Consider the following 22,613-nt stretch of genomic DNA (forward strand, 5'->3'; position numbering starts at 1 on the left):
AGTGGGGTACAAATTAATATAGCCATGGCGGAAATCAGTTTTGTGCTAAGCTTTGTTGACTCCCTACCCTTTCTGAGGAGTAGATGGGGGGTTGGGGAGAGGTGTGAGGGGGAGCTGAAGGAGAGGAGAAAGGGGAAACTGTAGTTGGTATGTAAAATGAATAAAAAATTTAAAAAATTAAAAAGAGATTTCCCCAAGTATTAAAAATAGAACTATCATATGATCCTGCTATTACTCCTGGGCATAGCCACAGAATTCCATAACCTACCACAGAGATAGGTGCATCCCATGTTCATTGCTGTCTTATTTACCATAGCAAAGAGTTGGAATCCATCTAATTGTCCATCAACAGATAAATGGATGATACTATGCACATACATGTATGTATGTATATACATGTGCATGTATATGCACATACACACATATTGGCATATATGTGTTCATATACACAGATGTGTGCACATACATGCTTATACATGTACATATAGTGGGTACATACATATATTTACATGTGTATCCATAGCAGATTTTCATAGACAGGTAGATATAGGTTGGATGTAGTAGAATATTATTTAGCTGAAAAGGAAATTGATCACAAAATTTATAGGAAAATGTATGGTCTTAGAATGTATAATGTTAAGTGAGGTCACACAATCTCTGAAATAAAAATACTTCATTCCCCATAATCTACCCAAAACCAAATATGTGTGTGGGGACATAACATGTAAATAAAAAGAAAAAAGAAAGCCTAAATGCAAATAATGGGCATAAGTTATGAAAGAGTTCTAACTCTGTCATGGAATTTTTAGTTTTAGTAGTCGATAGGCGTATAAAAAATATTTGATCATGAAAATATAAAATCCATTGAATGTAGCTTCTTTTTCAGATGACTATTCTAACTGCATAGAAGTTCACTGAGATATATGGATCTGGTTAATTTCAGTGTGGTTTTCTTCTGCAAAATTTTTACAATGAAGTTTATAAATGAAACAGAAATCAGTCTAAAAGGAATTTGAGCTTGAGTTGGTTGTTTGCTTTTGAGGTGGGGTCTGGTGTCTCACAGGCTGGCATCTAACTTATTATGTAGCTGAGGATGACCTTGAGTTTCTGATCCTCCTTCCTCTACCTCCCCGGGCTAGAAGGGAAAGAAAGCCCATTACACTTCCATGCTGTGTAAGAGAATGAACCCAGGGTCTCCTGTATTTAGGCGAGTACTTAACCAGCTTGGCTACATCCTTAGATCCCGGAATTAAGAGTTTTTTGTCAGCACAGGCTTATTACAGGAAGTTCTTTTATAGTTTGCTTTACATGCAACATGCTTACCATTCATATTTCTTTCCTCTGCTCCTAAAGACAATACCTTCTTCATACATACAAGCACCAAATCAACCTTGTAGAAAAATCCAGAGGAAACACAGAAGAGTGTCAAGACAGCAGACTCCCTAACTTACTGAAGTCCTACTGATATACTCACGCAGTTGTGGTCTGCATATCATGCCAGCTTCTGCTGAAGTTCTGCTTTAACTCGTTCATCAGGTTCATGCCAAGTTTCTGTTTGATCTCAACCAGATGTCTTTCTTTTGCTGACAAAACTTGTCGTAATGTTGTAATTTCGTCTTCTAGCTAAAGGTGAGAGGAAAAAAATGGCGTGTGAAACATCAGAGCTAGTGAAAAATACATTCCCAAAAGCTTGCGATGCTACAGTGGAGTGCCTGAAGCCTGTTGGTGGCCTAATGCCAGTCCCAAAACTTAACTAAGCAAGTGACAGTCCATTCTCTGAAACTGCAACTTAATACAGGATGCTTAGGTTTCATGATTCCCAGAGTTCTTGGTTTCCCTTCTAACTGATTTAGATTGGGCACAAGATATACAAGGAAATAAAGATCACCTGTAAGCCTACAAGAAAATAGTATTTTTATTTTATGCCAACCCTTGTGTGTGGAAGCTAGAAGACAACTCATTAGAGTTGGTTCTCCCCTACCGTGTGGGTCCTGGCAGTTGGAGTAGGGTTGTCATCTTACACCAAGTACTCTTAGGTGCCTGAGCCATCTCACCGGCCCAATACTTATAGTTTTTAAATAAAGGTTGGTTTTGTAATGCCCACATTATTTAACAAAACAACTTCTTTTCATATGTTACTAGCTTGCTTATTTTTGTCAGCCACACGTAACTATACTTGACCCTCATCGTGCTTTATCCAATCTAGTGTCATAAAAAAGGGAGGAGCTAGGGAGGTGAGAATACATGTGAGGAAGTAATTTGGGTTATGCTTTCTTTAGCAATCTATTGACATGGAGCTGGCACAATAAACTGCATGTATCTTAAATATGCAATTTATAAGTATAGTGTATAAACATATGTATATTACATGGTTATATATGTGTGTGTAATACACATACTTATCAGTATATACTTATACGCACACATATATGTATATACATATATATATATGGATGTGCATATGTATATACTTACGTATCCATGCAGCCATACTACCATAGGCATCTGAAATATATATATTTCCTTCTAGCCGTTCTTTACAGTTTTCTCTCCCTAATCTTCCCTGACTCCCTAACTGTTGCCCTCACTAATCTTCCTTTTTTCACTCAACTGAGTTTGCAGTTTCAAGACTGTTATATAGTTATGTCATACCTTGTACATTTGTTTTGTTTGGCTTCATTCACTTAGCACAGCTATTTGCGACTGCCCCATGTTGCTTCATTAGCCATGGTCCCTTCCCTTTCAACTGAAGAGCACTGATCTATTGTGTGGGCTTGCCAGTTTGTTGCTAAGGAGCATTTGGATTTAGCTAATACACATAAAACCACTGTGAAAGGCTACCTACAAGGCTTTGGATGGAGGACATATCTTTTTCCTACATGCTGCATTCAAGGAGATCACTATAAAACTCTTTTTGCAAGTTCATTTCTAACTGAGGAGTCACATAAAATACTCAGAGTTTGGGGTACTGTAATATCCTATAAAATCCATTTAAACTTCCCAAAGTCTGATTTAACTGCATGTGTCATGCTTTATATTACAACTGCATGGGTTGCTCTGATATCAGGGTTTGATTTCCCATCTTGGCTTCTGGGAAGCACAAGCATTCATGCTTTTCTTCAGCAAGGCAAGCAAAACCATCATGAGGACATCCTTTGTATTCTACACGTGCCGAGGTAACAGAAGTCAGTTTCCCTAATGTTCTGAGTTTGCTTGATTGTTTTTTAATGAGGAGCTATGCCTCATTTACTTTAGAAGTCTCACTTTATTTCTGACCACAACTTGTGGACAGTCCTGCCAGGCATCTTGCAAACATGTTGCTGTGTCACCAGAGAAGAAGCTGCTGAAGAATGATGACTGCCTTTGAAACAAAGAGTCTTTTCTGTAGCACAGTACCAAACAGTAGGAATGATGCTGTGACTTCTTGTCTTTTGTTTTGGCCATGGTGAGGACTAAACCCATGGCCTCACACTTGATAAGCATGTACTCTGAACTGCTGCCCTAGATGGGAGGCCTCACACCCCAGATTATAACAAAGGCATAAGCACACAGGAGAAGCATTGTAAATAGCACACTATGCTAGAGCAATATCTTAGAGTTTTTAATGTCAGGAAAATGTTCTGACAGCTTAATGTTATGCATTTCTTTATGTTCATGGAATGTTCTTTATATGTTCTTGGAAGCATTTCCAGAAGAGAGACTGAGTCACACATCCCATATGTATTTATAATCAGTAGAAGCGTGTCTTTTTCTTGATGAGCCAGACTTCCGTGTGCACGCACAGACTGATGGCTGCAAATGAAGGGCTCGCAGACTACCTGAGGGCACAAGCTTTAGTCTCCCCATTCCACGAGAACACAGGGTTATTTGAAAGTCACATTTCTCTGTTCTTTATTATCATGCCATAATCCACTTCTCATTTTTGCCAAAGTGTCTTCCTGTATTCCATGTGCTACCTAATATGGATATTCCTCATTCTTGTGGCACAGACAACGCTTGGGTATCACATCTTCCTTTACTCTTCGGTAGCTAGAGCTCCCCTGATTCTTTCACTTCGAGTGACTGAAACTACTGGGAGTCTGGTTCCTTCTTGGGGTGGGGTGGATGCATAGGATGTTTCTACAGTTTCTACTGTGTGATAAAAACCCCGGGGAAACTTCTAACTTGCCGAGGTAAATTCTGATGTAGGACAGGAGAAAGAGCTTACAGATCTTGATAGTTCAGACTCATGCACATGGAACTTTATAGACAAAGTGAGTGATGTATGTGCTGCGAAGGAGCAGAGAAAACAAACAAAAAATCGGTTCCCGTTAGAATTTATCATAAAAACTTGACCCTCCCCACAAAGCGATAGAAATTTGAGGCAATTTGCTTATCTCTCATAACCTCAGTAGTTTGGGTCTGGAGCATGTCCCAAAGGTTTTCAGCTTAGGAAGTGACAAAAAGTTAGGGAAGTATAATCTAATGGAAGAGAGGTGGAGTGTGCCCTCAAGGGTGATGTTGGGGATGCTGGTTTCTCCCACTGTCTTTTTTTTTTTTTTTTTTCCTACCATGACACAATGTGCTACTATAGCATCCATGTTGCCTCCAGCAACATGGCCAACTGACTATAGGTCAACACTTTTGAAGCCATGAAACTAAATAAACCAGTCCCAATGTTTGGGGGTTCAATTATAGCAATGATTTAACCACAGTTCCTTTAAAAAATGCCCTAGAGCACGTGTAAAATGCAGAGCCCCAGGTACATGCCCCCACTTTTATTACTGTGAGATTCCAAAGTATCAAGCAAGGACAGACATCTTATAATATCCAATAAGTACCCCAAAATATTCTGCTCCAGATGAAATATGAAGTCTGTTTTCTGAGCATTTCTGTTAGTCATATCAAATCTAAAATGAGATGAAGTGCAGATAAATCACACTAAAGAATTTTGGAATAATCTTTCCCTTGCTAAGATGTGAAGGAATGGAAACTTTATACATCACTATGGAAAAGTAAAGTGGCTTCAGCACTGTCAGAAACTCTGGTTTCTCGAAGTAGTACCATTTCACATGTATGCCCCAAGAAACTAAAAACACACATATGTTCACACCAAAACAGCTTATAACCAAGAGGGTAAACAAACCACATGTCCCTCAAAGGTTGAACATAGTAAACTCTGTTTATACATAAAGTGGGACACATTGCATCCATACCAAGAAATGATCTCTTAATACATGCTACTTTCTGGATCAACCTTGACTTTGTTTCTTCATGGATGAACCTTGAAAATATTAGGCTTAAAAAATAAACCAGACATCAAAAGCTCACAAAGCATGTAAATACACATATATGAACTGCTCAGGATAGGTAACCACAGGGATGGAGGGCAGCATCGTGGTTGACAGAGACGAGGGGAGCGGCAATGTATGAAAACTGCTTGATGTCTGTGGTTTCCTTTCCGGGGGGGGGGGGGCACAGAAATTTGTGTTTTGGAAAGAGACTGAAGTAATGACTATAGAATGTTGTATGTTGACTGTGTTGAATAAACTTATCTTGGTAAGAATACAAAAGAAAAGCAAAATAACTGAGCTGAATTAGCTAAAAATTAACTTTAATATGCAATTTATATGGTAAGACTGAAAATTTAGTTTTCTATTTTAATTGCTACATTGTAAGGAAGATATAACATAAAGCCAGAAGAAATGCTTTGATAATCTGTTCGTTGTCAGTAAATCATTTTGCATACTGCTTCAACGCCTGCCTCTTTTGGCTGAGATCCCTGGACAGCTGAGATTAAAATGCTGGTACTGTATTGGAGTTGAGAGAGAAAGGCCCAGGGCCAAGTCAGTCTTTTCCAATCTAAGGAGCCTGAAGGCAATATGTGTTCTTAGCCCTCCCACCCAAGGAGGAAGAGACCAAAAGAGGGGAGGGAACTTCAGACTAGGCTCTGCTATGGATAATGCTGGCTGGAACTTTTCCCACTCCTATTAATACCCATTTTTCTTGAGTCATTTTGTCGAGGGACACCGGCGATACTGAATTGTTATATAACCACGAATCGCCAGTGCTGGTGCCCACACTTCCGTCCTTCCAGAGTCAGGCACAGTACAGAACACTGTGCATCACCACCTGCAGCTCAGAGGAAGCAAAAAGGGAAATGGATGACAGCAAGAACTATTAAGCAAAGAGAGAGATAATTAGACATTTGAAGATCTTAAGCAGCTGGGAATGAGGCAGAACAAATACTGGACATGAAACAGGACCTTGTGACATAGTGATTGGATCCATAGAGTCACATACTCCACTTTGGGCATTTGCAATACAGAGCTTTGGTTAAGCTGCAAAACAACTCAAGCGGTCATTGCACGCCGATGCACACACCACCGCACCAGGACAGGGGGGACATTGGTTTCATGTCCAGGGAATTTTAAGAATACAAGTAAACCATCATAAAAGAAACTACAGTTCAAGTAGTGTTCAAGACGTGCTGGTTGTGTAGATGGCTGGACAGGCGTAGATCTGATGGCAGCCTCATTGGGCTATTCACAACAAAGTGGGGGAGGCAGGGGACTGCCAGAAGTAACGGGAAGCTATGAGCGGGCCATGGAGAGGAGTGACCCAGAGTCTGGGTCTCTGGCAGGACCCAAGACTGCTGCTCTGGACAAACAGCCCGAGTAAGCAGTCCTTATACACAGAGGTCTCGTTTTGCCACCCGATACAAAGGAAGATCTCCAAAAGACTGGCCTCTGAGGAATCTTTGAACTCTTAAAAGATTTATTAATGTATGTGTGTATGAGTGAAGAGGCTGTGCACATACCATGAGACACACGTGGAGATCACAAGACAACTTGTGGGACTTGATCTCTGCTCTCACTATATGAGTCTCAGGCATCTAACTCAAGTCACCAGGCTCGGCCTCAGGCACCTTTACTTGCTGAATTATCTACCGGCCTCTGAGGAATCTTCATCACCTATGCCTGAGAAATCCAACTAGCCCTTCCAGATGCAGAGAAGGGCTACTTTTGAGCGACCCTGTGGAGGGTTGAGACAGGAGCTGAGCTTTTGGGAAGTGCTAAGACAGCTGAGTGATCTCTGCGCGTTCTTGGGACAACTGGATCCTAGCACTGACAGTAAAATCAGAATGTGTCTGCAGTGTAAAGGCCCTGTGGTGCTGGCTGTACATAGGCAGGACATTCTTGCAAGAGCAGAGAAAGGTAAGGGAAAGCTGATTTGGGAAAAGGGCAAGGCCAATGTGGGGCTAGCGAGGTCGAAGCAGAAATGGGTGAGGGACCTTGTACAAGCGTATCTGGAAGTCAGGATGCTAACTTTATCTCTGAAGCAAACAGAAATAAATGAGAAAGCATTACAGGCCAGTGCACTGTGAAGGATGGCATCATGAATCTCAGAAACCTGAGCACAGTTACAAAGAATCTCTGGTGTTACCATCAGAATTCTGACCTCAAAAGTATCAGAAATGAAACTGGCTGGAAGCATAAAGCTGTGACCAAGACGACAGGGAATTCTGAGATGTTGCTGGTTGTTTGCATTCAGGAAGCATCCATCTCAAACCAATGCTTACTTTTCCACTGATAATAAGAATAATACATGCCCACAATTGCATACAAGGACATACTGAATTTTTAGACGTATCTAAGCACATCCCAATAATCCCAGAACCCAGGCAAATTAGGACACTTTATAGGAGTCATTGTGTCACAGAAGCCTTCTTGAGCTGACACTGAAGCCCTATAAAGAAGGATTTACAGTCCAGCTTCAAGTCAACTAGCCTGTAGTAGTTTGCAGAACATAATTTTTGGATACCACAGTTGACATAAACAGGTCTTAAAACAGAATTCTGAGTCAGAGACCGTGTGAAGTTAGCCTATTACTCATTAAGGTGACCTCTGTTCTGCACTCTGGCATGTGTGACCACTCAGTGCACCTGCTAAAATACTTCCCAGTAGTGTTAGAGGACTGAGGTGGTCTCTTATTTTAAAAATGAAATCATTTTAAGGGCAGGCACACAAAAACAAATACTACACAATCTCATCTATATTTGATACAAGAAAAGCATAGAAGCAGAGTAAAATCTTGTTTATAGGCCAGGGAGGGAAAGAGAGAAATAAGGAGAAAATGGTCAAAGGGTACAAAATTATTTCAGATAAGAATAACTTCTGAGGTTCCACTGCACAATAGGGTGATAAATTTGACTATGTATTTCAAAATAACTAGGAGACTGAATGGTTTCACCATGGGAAAAAAAAATGTAGATGTGTGAGGCAGCAGATACACACGATGCAACTTTATTCGGCTGCCACACGCTACTCACATGTATGGATTTATCACACCGTACCCCATAGATACACGCTATTACCATGTGTCAATAAAAATAAAATGAAAACTTGTAGTAGGTGTACTGGTAAATGCTGTTAGAGCCGAACTCAGAAGGCTGGATAGAAGGAAATGTTGGTTCCAGATCAGCCTGGGTTATATAGCAAGATTCAGTCTCAACGAAACACAATGTAAATAATAAAATCACAGTATAAAACTTAAAGCAATTTGTTGCAGTTAGGACCTTACTGTGACAGTGAGCTATCAGAGTGCAGCAGCTGTGGGAGGGGGGTCCCCAGGCTGTGTCCTGAGCCAGTGGGAAGGTAAGAGCAGAAGGGAAAGGGTCACTGTTTCACAGGGAACAAGAGCCCCCTGCCCTGGGAACTGGATGTGGAAGGAGTGATGATGTCTACCTCTCCTATCCTCCGGCTTCACTCTGTTCCCGGAGCTTTTCTCCAGCCCGGTCCAAGAAGGAGACACCTCTAATCTTTGAGTCTGTGGGTGAGAGTGTACCACCTGCAAAAGCCTTGGCACTAACCTGTATTTAGGATGAATATGGCATTTTTCTTTCCTCTAGGATGGGTCCCTACAGCAGCTACACATGCTCCAATTAAACTCTAATTAATTGGAGCTTACTTCTCCACCCCCAGAGTGTTATTCTTGTCAAGAGAGCTAAGCCAGCTGCTCTTGTGATTGATATTTTTGTTAAAATAATAATAAAAAATGGGAAGAACTGCTTTTAGTAAGGAAAATACAACCATGCCATGGTTTACTTACTTATTTTTTGTTGTTGTTGCTTCTGAGACAAGGTCTTATTATGTGGTCCAAGCTAGCCTGGGATTCATCTATAGCCCAGGCTAACCTCCACTCTTCATCTTACTGCTGCAGCATCCTGAATGCAAGTATAACAAGCATGCAACATCTGTCCCACAGTTTTCAACATATTCCATCTGATTCACAAGCAATTAATTTTTGCACAACATCTCTACACTAAGGAAAACAAAAAACACATACTTAACACTAATTGTTATTGTGGATTACCCAGCACTGCCATCCACTTTACCCCTGTAGGCACTACCAGCATGGCAAAAACACCTTGGGAAAAGATGAATCATCCTGTACTGTGTTCACTTATGACGCTTCACTGCAGGAAAGACAACATAATTGCAATACAGGACCAGTGTTGCGCAAAAGATAGAAATAGGAGAGTACTAAACATACCTGAGCTAATTCTGCCTTTAACTCTTCCTTCTCCTCCTCAGAGAGCATGCTAGAGAAGTCAGCTCTGGCTAGTGTGTCCTCATCTCTTCCTTGCAGTGGTTCTGTCTCCAACAAGCCTTCAGGCAAAAGTGACAAAAACGTAAAGTGAGGATTATACATTCAGCCGTCTTCCATTTCTGTAACCTGGAGAATTCCATATACTGATTTAACATCACACTAAAAGACAATGAAAAATTCACCAGAAGGAAAGCAAGAACAAACCCCTCATCCTAAACGTGTGATGAACTCCAAGAAAAAAGTACTGAGAAGCTTAAAAGAAACAATTTAAAGAAAAAAAAAAAAAAAAAAAAAAAAAAAAACCTGAGTGCTAAGGGAAAGGCAGAACGTGAACAATGGGTTGGAGAGGTGACTCAGTGACATGTACTACTCTAATAAGGACCTGAGTTCAGTTCCCATGTCCAGAAGCTGACAACGACCTGTAACTGCAGCTCCAGGGCTTTCCAGGTACCTTCCATCCAGAAGGTACTGGCACTCACATATACATATACTACCTCAACACATACTTACACACATAATCCTGAAAACAAAAGACATCTTTTTAAAAATATAAACAAAGTAAGCTGTCACAGAATTTACCTGGGTCATACAGATTCACCTTTAACTGCCTCATGGGTTCAGGCAGCAGAAAATGAAGCCCACCCAGGGAAAGAAACACAGTGTGAGACTTCACATATGCCTTCCTTCCCTGAAGGCATCAGCAAGGCAACCTGCCTGGTTTTCAAACCCAGAGCTGAACAACAGATGACAACAACAATAAAACCCAAGAACGCCATTACCCTGTATGGGATGCATGCAAACTGACTGCTTCGATGCCCTTTACCTGCAAACAATCAGAGCACCCAAAAGTCTTTTCTGTTTTTGAGGTGGTAACATGCAGAAGCTGGAAGAGCTATACTTAGAGGAAACACAGAAACAAATGGTTCCCCAAAGAGGAAAAGGTGGGAAGTCCTTAGTACCACAGACTAATCCCATGAGAACTCAATGTATAACTAAAGAGGCCTTCTTAGTTAAGATACACAATCCCTGGAGGGCCTTAGGCCATCTGGTTGACCCACTCATTAGCCTGATGTACCTGGAGAACCCAGAGCATATTCACAAATATGTTCAGAAAATATTTATTTATGATATGGTATATGGCACAGCTGTCATATGTGTGTGTGTGTATGTGTGTATGTGTGTATGTATAGATAGATATTATAGATAGATAGATACATAGATACATACACACATACATACACACACACACACATACATTGATACATGGATATCAGGCAATGGGACAGTCTTGGCCATGGTATGGACCATGCTCACGGATCAGTAGAATTAATATAGTGAAAATGGCAATCTTATCAAAGCAATCTACAGATTCAATGCAATTCCCATACAAATTCCAACACAATTCTTTGCAGAAATTGAAAGGAAAATTTTCAGCTTCATATCACACACACACAGAGAGAGAGAGAGAGAGAGAGAGAGAGAGAGAGAGAGAGAGAGAGAGAGAGAGAGAGAGAGGAAATAACAAAACCCAGGATAGCAAAAAAAAAAAAAAATCAAAATAATAATCAAGAACTGTGGGAGGTATCAGCATTCCTAATCTCCAACTGTACTTCAGAGCTATTGTGTTGGCATAAAAGCCAACACACTGACCAACAGAGCAGAACTGAAGACCTGGCTAAAAGTCCACATACCTATGGACACCACGTTTTTTTTTTTTAATAAGGAAGTTAGAAATACACACTGGGAAAAAGACAGCATCTTCAATGAATGGTGCTAGTCGAACTGAATGGCTGCATCTAGAAAAATGCAAATAGATCCATATCTTTCACCCTATAAATGGATCAAAACCTCAATATAAGGTCAGGTGCACTGAATCTGCAAGAAGGAAATGCCCTTGAACTCACTGGCACGGGAAAACACTTTCTGAACAAAACACCATTAGCACAAGCAGTAATATCAACAACTAATAACTGGTACCTCATAAAACTGAAACGTTTCTGCATGACAAAGGACACCATCATTTATAGACAGTGGCAGGCTACAGCATGGGAAAAGACATTTGCCAACTACCCATCTGATAGAGGGCTAATATCCAAAATATATAAAAAACTAAAACAACAAAATAAAAAACAAGACAAAACAAAAGCTGGGCATCAATAAAGCAAAACAAAACAAAACAAAAAAAAAAAAAAAAAAAAAAAAAACAAAGCATGGAGTTCTCAGAAGATGAAACACAAATGGCTCAGGAACACTTAAACGTTCAACATGCTTTGAGATTTCATCTTACACCAGTCACACTGGCCAAGATCAGTAAAACAAACAACAGCTTATGCTAACAAGAATGTAGTGAGAATGTGGTGTGAGGGGAATACTCATCCATTTCTGATGGGACTACAATCTAAAAAAAAAAAAAAAGTAACATATTTATGTAGTAACATAAATAAAATTGTTTAATGAAAGAGCAAATAATAAATTTGAGTCTGGGAGCAGAACTGGAGTACTCTGTTGTGTAGGGAGCCGTCCCTGCATTCTCCATTACAAGATGGCGCCTGCATCCGGCTGGTGTTGAGAGTAAACAAATCAGTGTGCAGGTGCAGGGTGATTTTCCCTCCCTTGGCCTCTGCCTCTCCCGTGGCGTCATATGGGCTGATGGGCTGCAGCCAATCAGGAGGTGACACGTCCGAGGCGAAGGTTGTAAACCTATATTAGGGTTGGGTTTTGGATGTTTGGGGTCTCTGCTCTGTAAGCTTATGCTCTCCCTCTCAAGATGCATTAAAGCTTTACTGCAGAAGGATCCTGAGTATGCCGCGTCGTTCTTGCTGGCGAGATGGTAGTGCGGGACACTGTTGGCCATGTGAGATCTTTGAAATCCAAATGGACTAGAAAGCACCAGTCAAATGGCCATATGCCCGCATCTGCATGACTAAAACCTGGCCTGGAATAGTACATTTAATTCACATATATAAACTGATCTAATTCCAGGTGAAGAGTGACTGTGCTGGTCCCACACTCCCAAGTTAATGACCCAATCTAAGGTTAGTCTAGTTACAAAGCCTATGTCCTTGTGTTTTACAGTTCTCTATTAGAGACCTGACTTGATTAATTTATAAAGACAGAGATTTATGTCTATCATTTCGGGAGACTGAGAAATCAAAAGTCAAGGGGGCCCACATCTCAACTGTGTCCTCTGAAAGTATTATCCCTTGGGTGAAGGTAACAAAGCAAGAAAGCATGTGTGAGATGGTGGGGGAAGGAAGGAGGCTGAGTTCAATATTAAACAGATCCTGTTCCTGTACCTTCTTTACCAATAGCCGTGTATGATGACAAAACTCTTGTGGCCTCTCTTCTCAATCCTATTGCACTGGGGACGAGTGTCTACTATGTAAACATCGGTAGGTCTGTGTTGGCAGCTATAAATTAAGAAGTGAGCTCTAGGTGAACATGATGTCTTTAACTCTGTGAGGAAATCACCTACAGGCATCTGCATATTCTCAATATATCTTTGCAACCACCCCTGGGGATTCAGTAATGACTTGTAGCCTTCCACAAAGTTCTACATCAAAAGGATCATAAACTATGATCCCTTTTTGGAGGATCAGGCATACATTGTTGGCAAAGGTTAGGGAGTTACAAATTTCTTTGAAATATAAAATAATCTTGTACTATACCAGTGAATTAAATAGATCCAGCTCTGTAACTAAGCAAGGGAAGAAAGGTGTATTCTTTCAGAAAGAGCATGAAATTGTCCCAAGATTTAATAAAAGAAGGAATGCAGTAAAGCAGCTTAAATGAAAATTTACCATGTTTTGAATAGTAGATTTAGTACTGTAATATTTATTGCTTAATTATATTTTCTTCATAATATGAGGTAAAAATAACTTCAAAATATCTGATTATTATCAAAGGGATAAACTACTGAGCTAATCTCATTACTGTGGGATTTATGATTATCTTCAAATGCACAAAAACCCCTCATATATAGTGATGCATATTTACTTAACTTATCCCTCAGACTGAGTATTGTTTTTCATGGACCCCCATCATTCAACTGCTTCTCTTTCATCTGTTAGCAGCTCTTATCTAATCTGTCACTGTATTGTGTTTCCTGTTGCCCTGGCGTTCTGGCAGAGGCTTCAAATGCCAGGAGTGGTACAACGGGTTCCTTACATCCTCACATCCTGAATTCAGGCTTGAAACCTGATGCAGAGCAAGCCAAGAGATTTTAAACCTGGTTTTTCTGAAGCTGAGGACCACTCCCTCTGGCCTTTGAGACTGGGGTCAGAGTGGGGCAGGGTCATATGTGGGGAGTTTCCATACACACATAGTCAGAAAAAACAAATCAGAACCTTACCTCCTAGAGATCTTCAATAATACCACCCCATCTTTCCCATATACTATACAGTGCACACGTGCTCCTTTCACACAGATATCAGAGCACCTCCTCATTGGTAGTGTCTTAACTGACAGCATCAAAATCTTAGTGTATATAAAATGACAGTCATCTTAAAACTTTGACGTTTTAGGTCTTAAAAATCATACAGTGAGGGGATTTGTCCCAGGACTCCATGACGTTCCAATGATCTCCAGTGACAAAGTATTTCATATAAAATGACTCAGTATTTGCATATAACCAAGGTGCTTTCTCCTGATATGTCCATGTCTAAATAACTAATAAAATATAACACATTGAAAATATTATACATCAAATTTTTATACTACATTGTTTAGTGAATAATTAAGGGGATAGTTGTATGTGTTCAGTACAATTAAAAAGTTTGCCTTATTATGCTTCTTTTGTTGCAATGAAACACCATGGCCAAGGTGACAGATACATGGGTTCATTTAGGTTTATGGTTCTGGAGAGAAAAGAGTAGGTCAGAACCATGGCAAGCATGCACACTGCTTAAACTCAGGGCTGGAGAGATGGCTCAGTGGTTAGGAGCACTGCCTGCTCTTCCAATGATCCTGAGTTCAATTCCCAGCCACCACTTGGTGGCTCACATCTGGAATCCAAGCATGAAGAAGAGCGAGAACTAGAAATGGTATGAATCTTTAAACTCTGAAAGCTAGGCTCCACTGACACACTTCCTCCAACAAGGCCACAACTCCTAAGCCAAACAGTGCCAACAACCTGGGGACCAAGAGTCCAAACACACGAACCCCTGGGGAGCATTCTCATTTAAACCACCACAGAGTTGGCTGAATCTGTAAGAAACCCACAGAGAGGGCAGACGATCTAAATCCACGCCTGTATTCCTAAGAATGACAGCACACCGTTTTGTAATGTGATCATTTTTTCCACGTAACTTTCTCCACTCGTTCTTAATCACCTCACTTAAAACCTGACCATCTCAAAGGTTCTCAGTTTCCCAATCCAGTCATGAAGTTCACAACAATATATCTGTCTGTATGTTTTTTAGGCATCTCTTTCTTTGGACCTCTAATGATGCATGGAAGAGAACTGGCTCAGTTTTTTTTTTTTTTTTCAGATTTTATCATAATATCTCAATCAACGGTTTATTAAGTGCCTATGTGAAAAGAGTCTATCACCAGGGAACAGACCACTGCTGAACAAACTCCTTTTCAAGCTTATACTGTAGTGGCTTAAACCCATCATTTCACCTCGACCATAAGGATAATAATGTTATTCCTAAGGACAGTTTAGAAGGGATTACTGTTTTGCCAAATTTCCAGTGTTTGGCACATGATAATCACTAAGTACATTAGTTCCACTTTCATTATAATAAAGCAATATTATTTCTTATTTGAATCATTATAAAGTTCAGGTACTATAAGAGTAAAAATAATTAATACTTTGACCTTAAGTTACTAAAAAAAAAAAAAAAAAAGTCTCTCTAGAGATAAGCTACTAACATATAAATCCCTAAGTAAAACCACTACATGTCAGGCTTAATGAATGAATAATTCACTAAATGAATGCCCTAAACCAGTCTTTCTCAACCTTCTTAATGCTGCCACCTTCTAGTACAGTTCTTTATGTTGAGGTGACTCCCAACCATAAAATCATTCTCATTGCTACTTCATAACTGCAATTTTGCTACTGTTGTGAACCATAATGTAAATATCTGTGTTATCTGATGGCATTGGGGGTCATGACCCACAGGTTGAGAACCACTGGCCTAAACCATCACACTGTGTTCTATTATCTGATCTTTAGAGAGGTGCCCTTAATCCATCACTACCCTTCCTGGCCACTGCTTAAAGGGCTAGGGAATTAGCCCGTGAGATCCTTGCCTGGGGTGTTGAACAAAGGTTGACTCTGGTCCCAGCACCATGGTAGAATGCACAAGGAAATCTCCCACAGAGCTGCCCTGCATCCTGTCCTTTGAACAAAACTTTAGGGGGAACTCCAGGGTTTTCCTCTTTGGATGTACATGCTCTTCCTTGCTGGGAGGCCTGATTGTCTGAATTCCAAATGTCTGAGTATTTTTTCTTTTTCTTTATCCTTAAAATAAACTCCATAGTTTTCATTTGAACTTGTCTAAATGTCTTAAAAAAAAAAAAAAAAAAAGCAGCACCAAGGCTAACAGACATAACATCACAGAATCCAGGTGAAAGATGATAACTTTGAACTCCTTCTCATATTTAGCTCTACAATATCAATTTGTAGCCATGACCTCAAATTAAATTAATTAAATAGGAGACAGTTACTTCAAACTGGTTTTCCACAAACCCTGAGAAGTCATTTTGTCATTTCCACAGACGTTAAGGTCTTGTCTAGCATAAACGGCCTAATAGCCTAAACTATCCAAGAACAAAACAATTCAAGTCTCCCTGAGTTCATCCCCCTCCACTTTGCATGGGATCAGCGGTCATTCATCAATCACCCTGTCCCATTGCCCCTAGGGAAGCATTGTCCCAGGTACCTCAATTTTCAAAGCTGGATGGGACAACAGTTATCATCATTGGTCTGTGGTGTCCATGTGAATCCTGAAGGGAGATCTTACCATCAAGGACTAGGATTTCAGAAGTGTATCTGTTAACATCGTATTCATGTATAGCAGAAACCCCAGTGTGACAGTTAGTATGAGAATGGTCCCCGTAAGCTCATGTATTTGAATGTTTGGTCCACAGTTAGTGGAACTGTGGGAAGGACTAGAAGGCGTGACCTTATTGGAGGAGATATATTACTTTGTTGGGCTTTGAAATTTCAAAACCCCACACCATTCCTAGTCTGTGTCTGTTTGTTTCTGTCTGTCCCTGTCTGTTTCTGTCTCTCTGCCTCTAATTTATGGATGTCAGCTCTAAACTACTGCTCCATCAACCTGCCTGCCTGCTTCCATACTTTCTGCCATGATTGTCATGGGCTCACTCTCTGAAACTATACACAATTCCTAGTTAAATGATCTATTTCATAAGTTGTCTTGGTTATGGTTTCTCTTCATAGCAGTAGAAAAGTAACTAAGATACTCAGGTATCCTGCCTAAGCCTGAGGAACTGCAAATTCTTTTGCAACCATTCTGAATTTCTTGAGAGAGACCAACCAGGAATCTTTAGGAGGTGGAGGCTACAGGATGGGTTTCTTGGGAGTTTCCTAAGGGAGGAATCTGTATTTGGGAACACTGGTATAGACAACACAAATGGGGGCTTCTTTCCTTGCTCTGAAACACAGTATATGGACATTCTCTACACCATATTTGAAGTACTGACTTATCTGGCCATTCATAATGGGAACCTCTTGACAGCACAGGCCAAGTCAGAGCCAAGGGTTGAATTTGGATCATCTTACCGTAAATGGCAACTGATAGTTACGTGTTCAAGTTGATGGCAGAAAGCATTCAGCGTTAAACCTGAAGCCCAGGACCTAAAACAAATTGGGTGCTTTTTCTAAGAAACTAAGTAGCTAGATGCAGGTAACGTCTGGTTCTAACAGCCCAATGTTGTGTATAGGAAATAATAAATGAAGCTCTCTGGGCAATGTCATCAGCATGAGCCTCCTCATCACACAGGACCTGTACCACTCTCCGGTCCTGGATACTTTCTCCCTCATGCTGTGATTTCACATCTGGTCCCCCTCTCTGGAATATAAACACCTGAAGAACAGAAACATGTTTTCCCACCCAAGCGCCAAAACATATTAGCTTAGCATGGTGATCTCTCCTAGAGTGATAGTTGAGGGGTGGCCCATAAACACCAGCATCCACTGATGGCAAAATGTCTCTGAACACAGTAGCCCAAAATCCATATCCAGATGTCACATAAAGGTTTGCAAGGGAGACACCAGGTGACTAAAGAATTTCAAGAGACACAAAGCTGAACTTCCTCTTCCGCCATTCCCTTCTGAGAGCTTCTGGATCCTCTTATGAGGATAATTTCCTCCATCTTACTTAGGGTACTAGGGGATGGTCACTCTCTTCTCTTCCCAAGTCCCTTGTATTCTCTTATAAAAACATAGATTTACTATTGAAGTACACAAAAATCAGGCTGCTGTTTGTTGCTCTCTGATGATAAGGTGTTGACTTTGGGAAAAGTTAGTGAGGAACCCTACCCTGCCAATTTTGCAAGAAAACAGCACAACAGTTTATGTTCTTCAACTAACTTTAGGGGGAGGGTGTTTCAGATATATGTCGATCTCAAAACTTAGATGGAGAACTGCAACGAAAAATGCATAAACCAACTGGAGGAACTCTTAGAAGTGGATCAAGTAGGAAAAGAAGTTTTGTTCTTAACCACACAGTAGGTACCTCGTATGCTTCCTATCTTGTCTTGCCGTCGCCAGAAACACATTAGGCAGATGACACAATGACAGGCAAAAGATTTTACCAAGCCCACAAGCTAACAAGTTGCTCTGGCACAATTTCAAAGCCGCTGCCAGAAGATCCAGAACTCTTGAGTCTGGGACTCATGACTGAATGAGAATCATGGGCATCACACCCAGGTAGGTGTCCTTTGCCAGCAAGTCCCATAGAGGGTGACATCAGAAGGACGCTCTGCACACAGTGACTTTGAGTTCACTTGAAGAATCCGAGCTCAGGGAATCTGAATATTTAGCAGGTATTAAGTGACACTGCCTGCTCTTTGCTCTGGCAGAAGGCATGTTCTATTACGTTGGATGGAAAGGGGAGCTGACTTCTGCTTCCCCAGAAGAAGCTAGCTCTCTCTTACCTAACTGTTCTCATCCTTAAAAAGCAGACCAGGAAAAACAAATGAACAAGCAACAATAAAAATGTCTGTGCTTGTATGATTTGAAGAAATGCAAGAGATCATTTGGAGATTCCTCTTGGATAAATGGCATTTTCTCATTTTCCCAATGATGAAACACCAATTTGAGAAAGTTTGTTAGTTTTCCCAAGTTTATGAAAAGTGGACTTGAGTTCTGAATGAAAAGCTGCTAGTATTCATGGTATTTTCATCTGACCACACCATCTCATGTGAGGATTGGACAGGAATAAAATATCTCCCTATCCTAACGAAACCCCCGTATCTCTGCACCAGGGATAGGGCCTTATAGAATCTCAAATTCTGGAGCTTTGATAGCCAAGGCCTCCCCAGGTAGAGCCCTGCATGGTCTTGTAGCTCCCAAACTTGTCTAAATCATATTTCTTTAAAAAATAACCTAAATATTTAAAAAAAAAATCAACCTAACTACCCAGTTGTTGCAGAACACTCTAAGATGCATTATACTTGTTTATGCTGTGGAACATTTGTTTAATGATGCAAACATGTACACTCTTTTATGTTGCATTTGTTAAACTCTGTGAAGCTGTGTTACTTTGGCTGCCTAAAATACCTGATGGGCTAATAAAGAGCTGAAGAGCCAATAGAGAGGCAGGATCAAGGATAGGCGGGGCTGGTGGGCAGAGAGAGAATAAATAGGAGAAATATGGGAGAACAAAGAAGGAGCAGGAGAGAATAAGGAGGGGAGGATGTCAGGGACCAGGCATCCAGCTACACAGCCAGCCACGGAGAAAGAAAAAAGGTATACAGAAATAGAGAAAGATAAATGTCCAGAGGCAAAAGAGATAGGTGGGATAGTTTAAGATAAGAAAAGCTGGATAGAAACAAGCCAAGCTTATGCCAGGCATTCATAACTAAGAGGAAGCCTCCATGTATTTATTTGGGAGCTGGGTGGTGGGCCCCACAAAAAAAGCCAAAAGAGTAAATCAACCAACAATGATGCCCAGTCTTCTGGATGCTGGAACTGTGCTGTCCATCATAGCTTCTATCCTCTTTAATTTTCATTGTTATGATGACGACTCAGACTTACTACCACATAGTCAAATAACATATTAAACAAATTTCATACCCTGCTTGCATCCTTTCCCCATGACTCAGCTGTACAATACTTAAGTAAATATTTTGAAATATTGCCTTGAGATGTTGCTATTGTGTCAAAATTCAGCTCAAGAGACAGCCCACTGATGACATCCATAACTTCTAACCTAAATGTGAAAATTCTTATACATATGGCAGCTGTGAATGATATTCATTGCTGGCTACCTAGGATTTCTCCCACCAAGGCTCCATCCCAGCCAGGCTGTCATACCCAATGCTCATCAGTAGTGTTTATTTGTTCTTGAATGTTTCCTGCCACCATGTCAGTTTTGAAAGCCTTTTCCACTTCCTCCACAGTTTCTCTTCCAAGAAGTCTACCAAGCTCTTAGTAACACTAGAATAACAACATGTTAAGTTTCTATAATTATAGTCAAACAAGTTGCAAACAAGAGGCAAATATTTCAGGTACTGCCTACTGTTTACTGTCCTTGTTAAAACATGAAGGATGCATGAGCCACCACTATTGATAATATTACTTCCCAAGCTTTGGTTTCATTTAATAATGTGACTAAGTCCAGAAAGTGTATCTATAATGACTACCCTGCAATTATATCAATCAGATGGACAAAGAGTTTTGGATTTTACCAATAATTTTTTCTCAAGATAATTCTTAGGTTGCAGAGATAAAACTAAATTTTAGACTTTGGCTGGGTGGTAGTGGCACATGACTTTAATTCCACAACTCAGGAGAAAGAGGCAGGAAGATCGCTGTGAATCTGAGGCCAGCCTGGTCTCAGAGCTAGTTCCAGAAGAGCCAGGCTATACAGAGAAGCCCTATCTCAAAAAAAAAAATTGACTTTGTCTTCCCTATTTTTATATATGATATGTAGGGGACAATACAAATAGATGATTATTGTGACAGGTTAAAGCGCATCTCTGGTAGAAGTGACTATTACAGATTGAAACAGCAAATATATGGTGTTATTTCCTTCAACCGCTCATTATTCAAAACAGACAAGGACTCTCTTTTGAATGCCAGAGGAAACATCCAGTTAACTGTGTACTATTAACTATTTGAAAGCTGAAAGCAAAAAAAAAAAAAAAAAAAAAAATCAAAGGAATACTAAAGATGATTTCAAAAGCACATGACCTCAAATTGTTAGTCAAGTGTCACTTGTAGCTAAAAAGTAGCCAATAGACAAGGGACTGAAAACTGTTAAAAGTTCCCTGGATGCCCAGTAACCTAAACTATCATCTCTGTGGTCAAAATGTGGCCAACAGTAAGAAACTCTTAAGATCCTGGACTGGCCTCATTTACAGAAGGTTTCCTAGTCCCCATGCCCAAACTATAGGATGCTTGAGAAAGCATTGAAACTGCTAAGAAATTGGTGTGGTAGCTAGGACCTGCTCACCATGGGGTATGAAAATGCTCTCCAAGCCCATGACAGTGGGTTACCTCAGATTATCATCTCACTGGGCTAAGGACAGAACATGTCACTGTATAAAGACACATTTCATTATTCTGTAAGAACAGCTGACCCACCAGGTCAGGATCCTCAAGCTAACTCCATATTAGACAGAATTCTGTTTCAAGCTGTCATCTGTGGCCACCTAGGCTTAAAAGTTTTAGTGCACAAGTTGAAAACTATTTCATTCTTTCCTCCTTCCTCCTTAATTCTCCCCCTCCCCGCTCCCTTCTTTGATGATGCTAGGGAATCACATCTAAGGCTTCATGTATGCAAACACTCTACCAACTGATCACACCCCCTAGTTCATATTCTCAAATAAAACAAATCCTTAAATGCCCTCTTCCCTGTAAAAGCCATACGATTAAGATACATGAACCTGGAGGTTAGCTCTAATTGGCAGAAAAGCAGATCTTTGGATGGTAATGTCTGCTAACAAATGTCCTTGGAGACTGATCTGTCTAGCTGACCAAATACCACAGGATAAATTCTGCATGTTCCACTTACAACAAAACATACATCACATACATCGAAATGAAGTGCCAAATGGAGAACCAAAGTTATCTGACAAGAATGTGGACAGTAAAGAGAGTTGGATGGCTTCACAATATTTGGACGTAATATTTGTGTATCAATTGCATGACCTATTGTATTTTTCTCTATCTTAGACTATGACTACTGCCTTATTCTTTGTAGATCCCTACCGTGCTTATAGTAGGTACTCAACAAATATTATAGAATATCTTAATTAGCCATTATGGATTTGCATATGTACTTCCAAATGCATACAATACTCATCAGAGGTGTTGGTGTGTTGCTTCTGTGATTTTATGATGAAATGACCAAAGCAGAGATCCAACAAGATGGTCATTGACAAAGATGACAGTGATAAAGATGTGCCAGGCAGTGCCCATCAGACTATCAGCTCTGTTACCATCATTCTCTTCCTCTTTGAGCATCTTGTCCATTCAGGGTTAAATGATGCCAGAGGCTCATACTCATTATATCATCATTCCACTCAAGTTTGTCTCACCCTCACCTCATCCTCGGGAAAGCTCCAGGTCAGTAAGATGAGAAACACTAAATTGAACAAGATTGTCAACTACATGGCAGATGGCCATGGATTTATTTTTGCTAAGTGACAGAAGACAGCCACAGCAAGTTCTTATCTGATAGCCTGACAAGTTGAGTCCTGGTATTGCCTGGAACCATTTGCATTAGAATCATTACATATCTCACTCAGGACAGAGGTGTGTTAGATTTTCAAACCTCACTTGTTATTTATGTCATTGACAATCTATCAGTTTCTTTTAAAAAGCT

The 22,613-nt window shown here is 40.3% G+C and overlaps 1 protein-coding gene across 4 annotated transcripts in view; it reads right to left on the reverse strand.

Moving 5' to 3' along the window:
- Tpd52l1 (TPD52 like 1) overlaps positions 1-22,613 on the reverse strand; it is a 304,489-nt gene that overhangs the window by 237,369 nt on the left and 44,507 nt on the right. For all 4 annotated transcript variants that reach the window (XM_051175490.1, XM_051175492.1, XM_051175491.1 and 1 more), the window contains exons 2-3: positions 9,535-9,650; positions 1,475-1,623 (exon numbers count right to left, since the gene is read on the reverse strand). In XM_051175490.1, the coding sequence (XP_051031447.1) occupies positions 1,475-1,623; positions 9,535-9,650 (265 nt within the window). The remainder of the gene's footprint in view (positions 1-1,474; positions 1,624-9,534; positions 9,651-22,613) is intronic.

Source organism: Phodopus roborovskii, unplaced genomic scaffold, assembly GCF_943737965.1.
Source record: "Phodopus roborovskii unplaced genomic scaffold, PHOROB, whole genome shotgun sequence".
Classification (NCBI taxonomy): domain Eukaryota; kingdom Metazoa; phylum Chordata; class Mammalia; order Rodentia; family Cricetidae; genus Phodopus; species Phodopus roborovskii.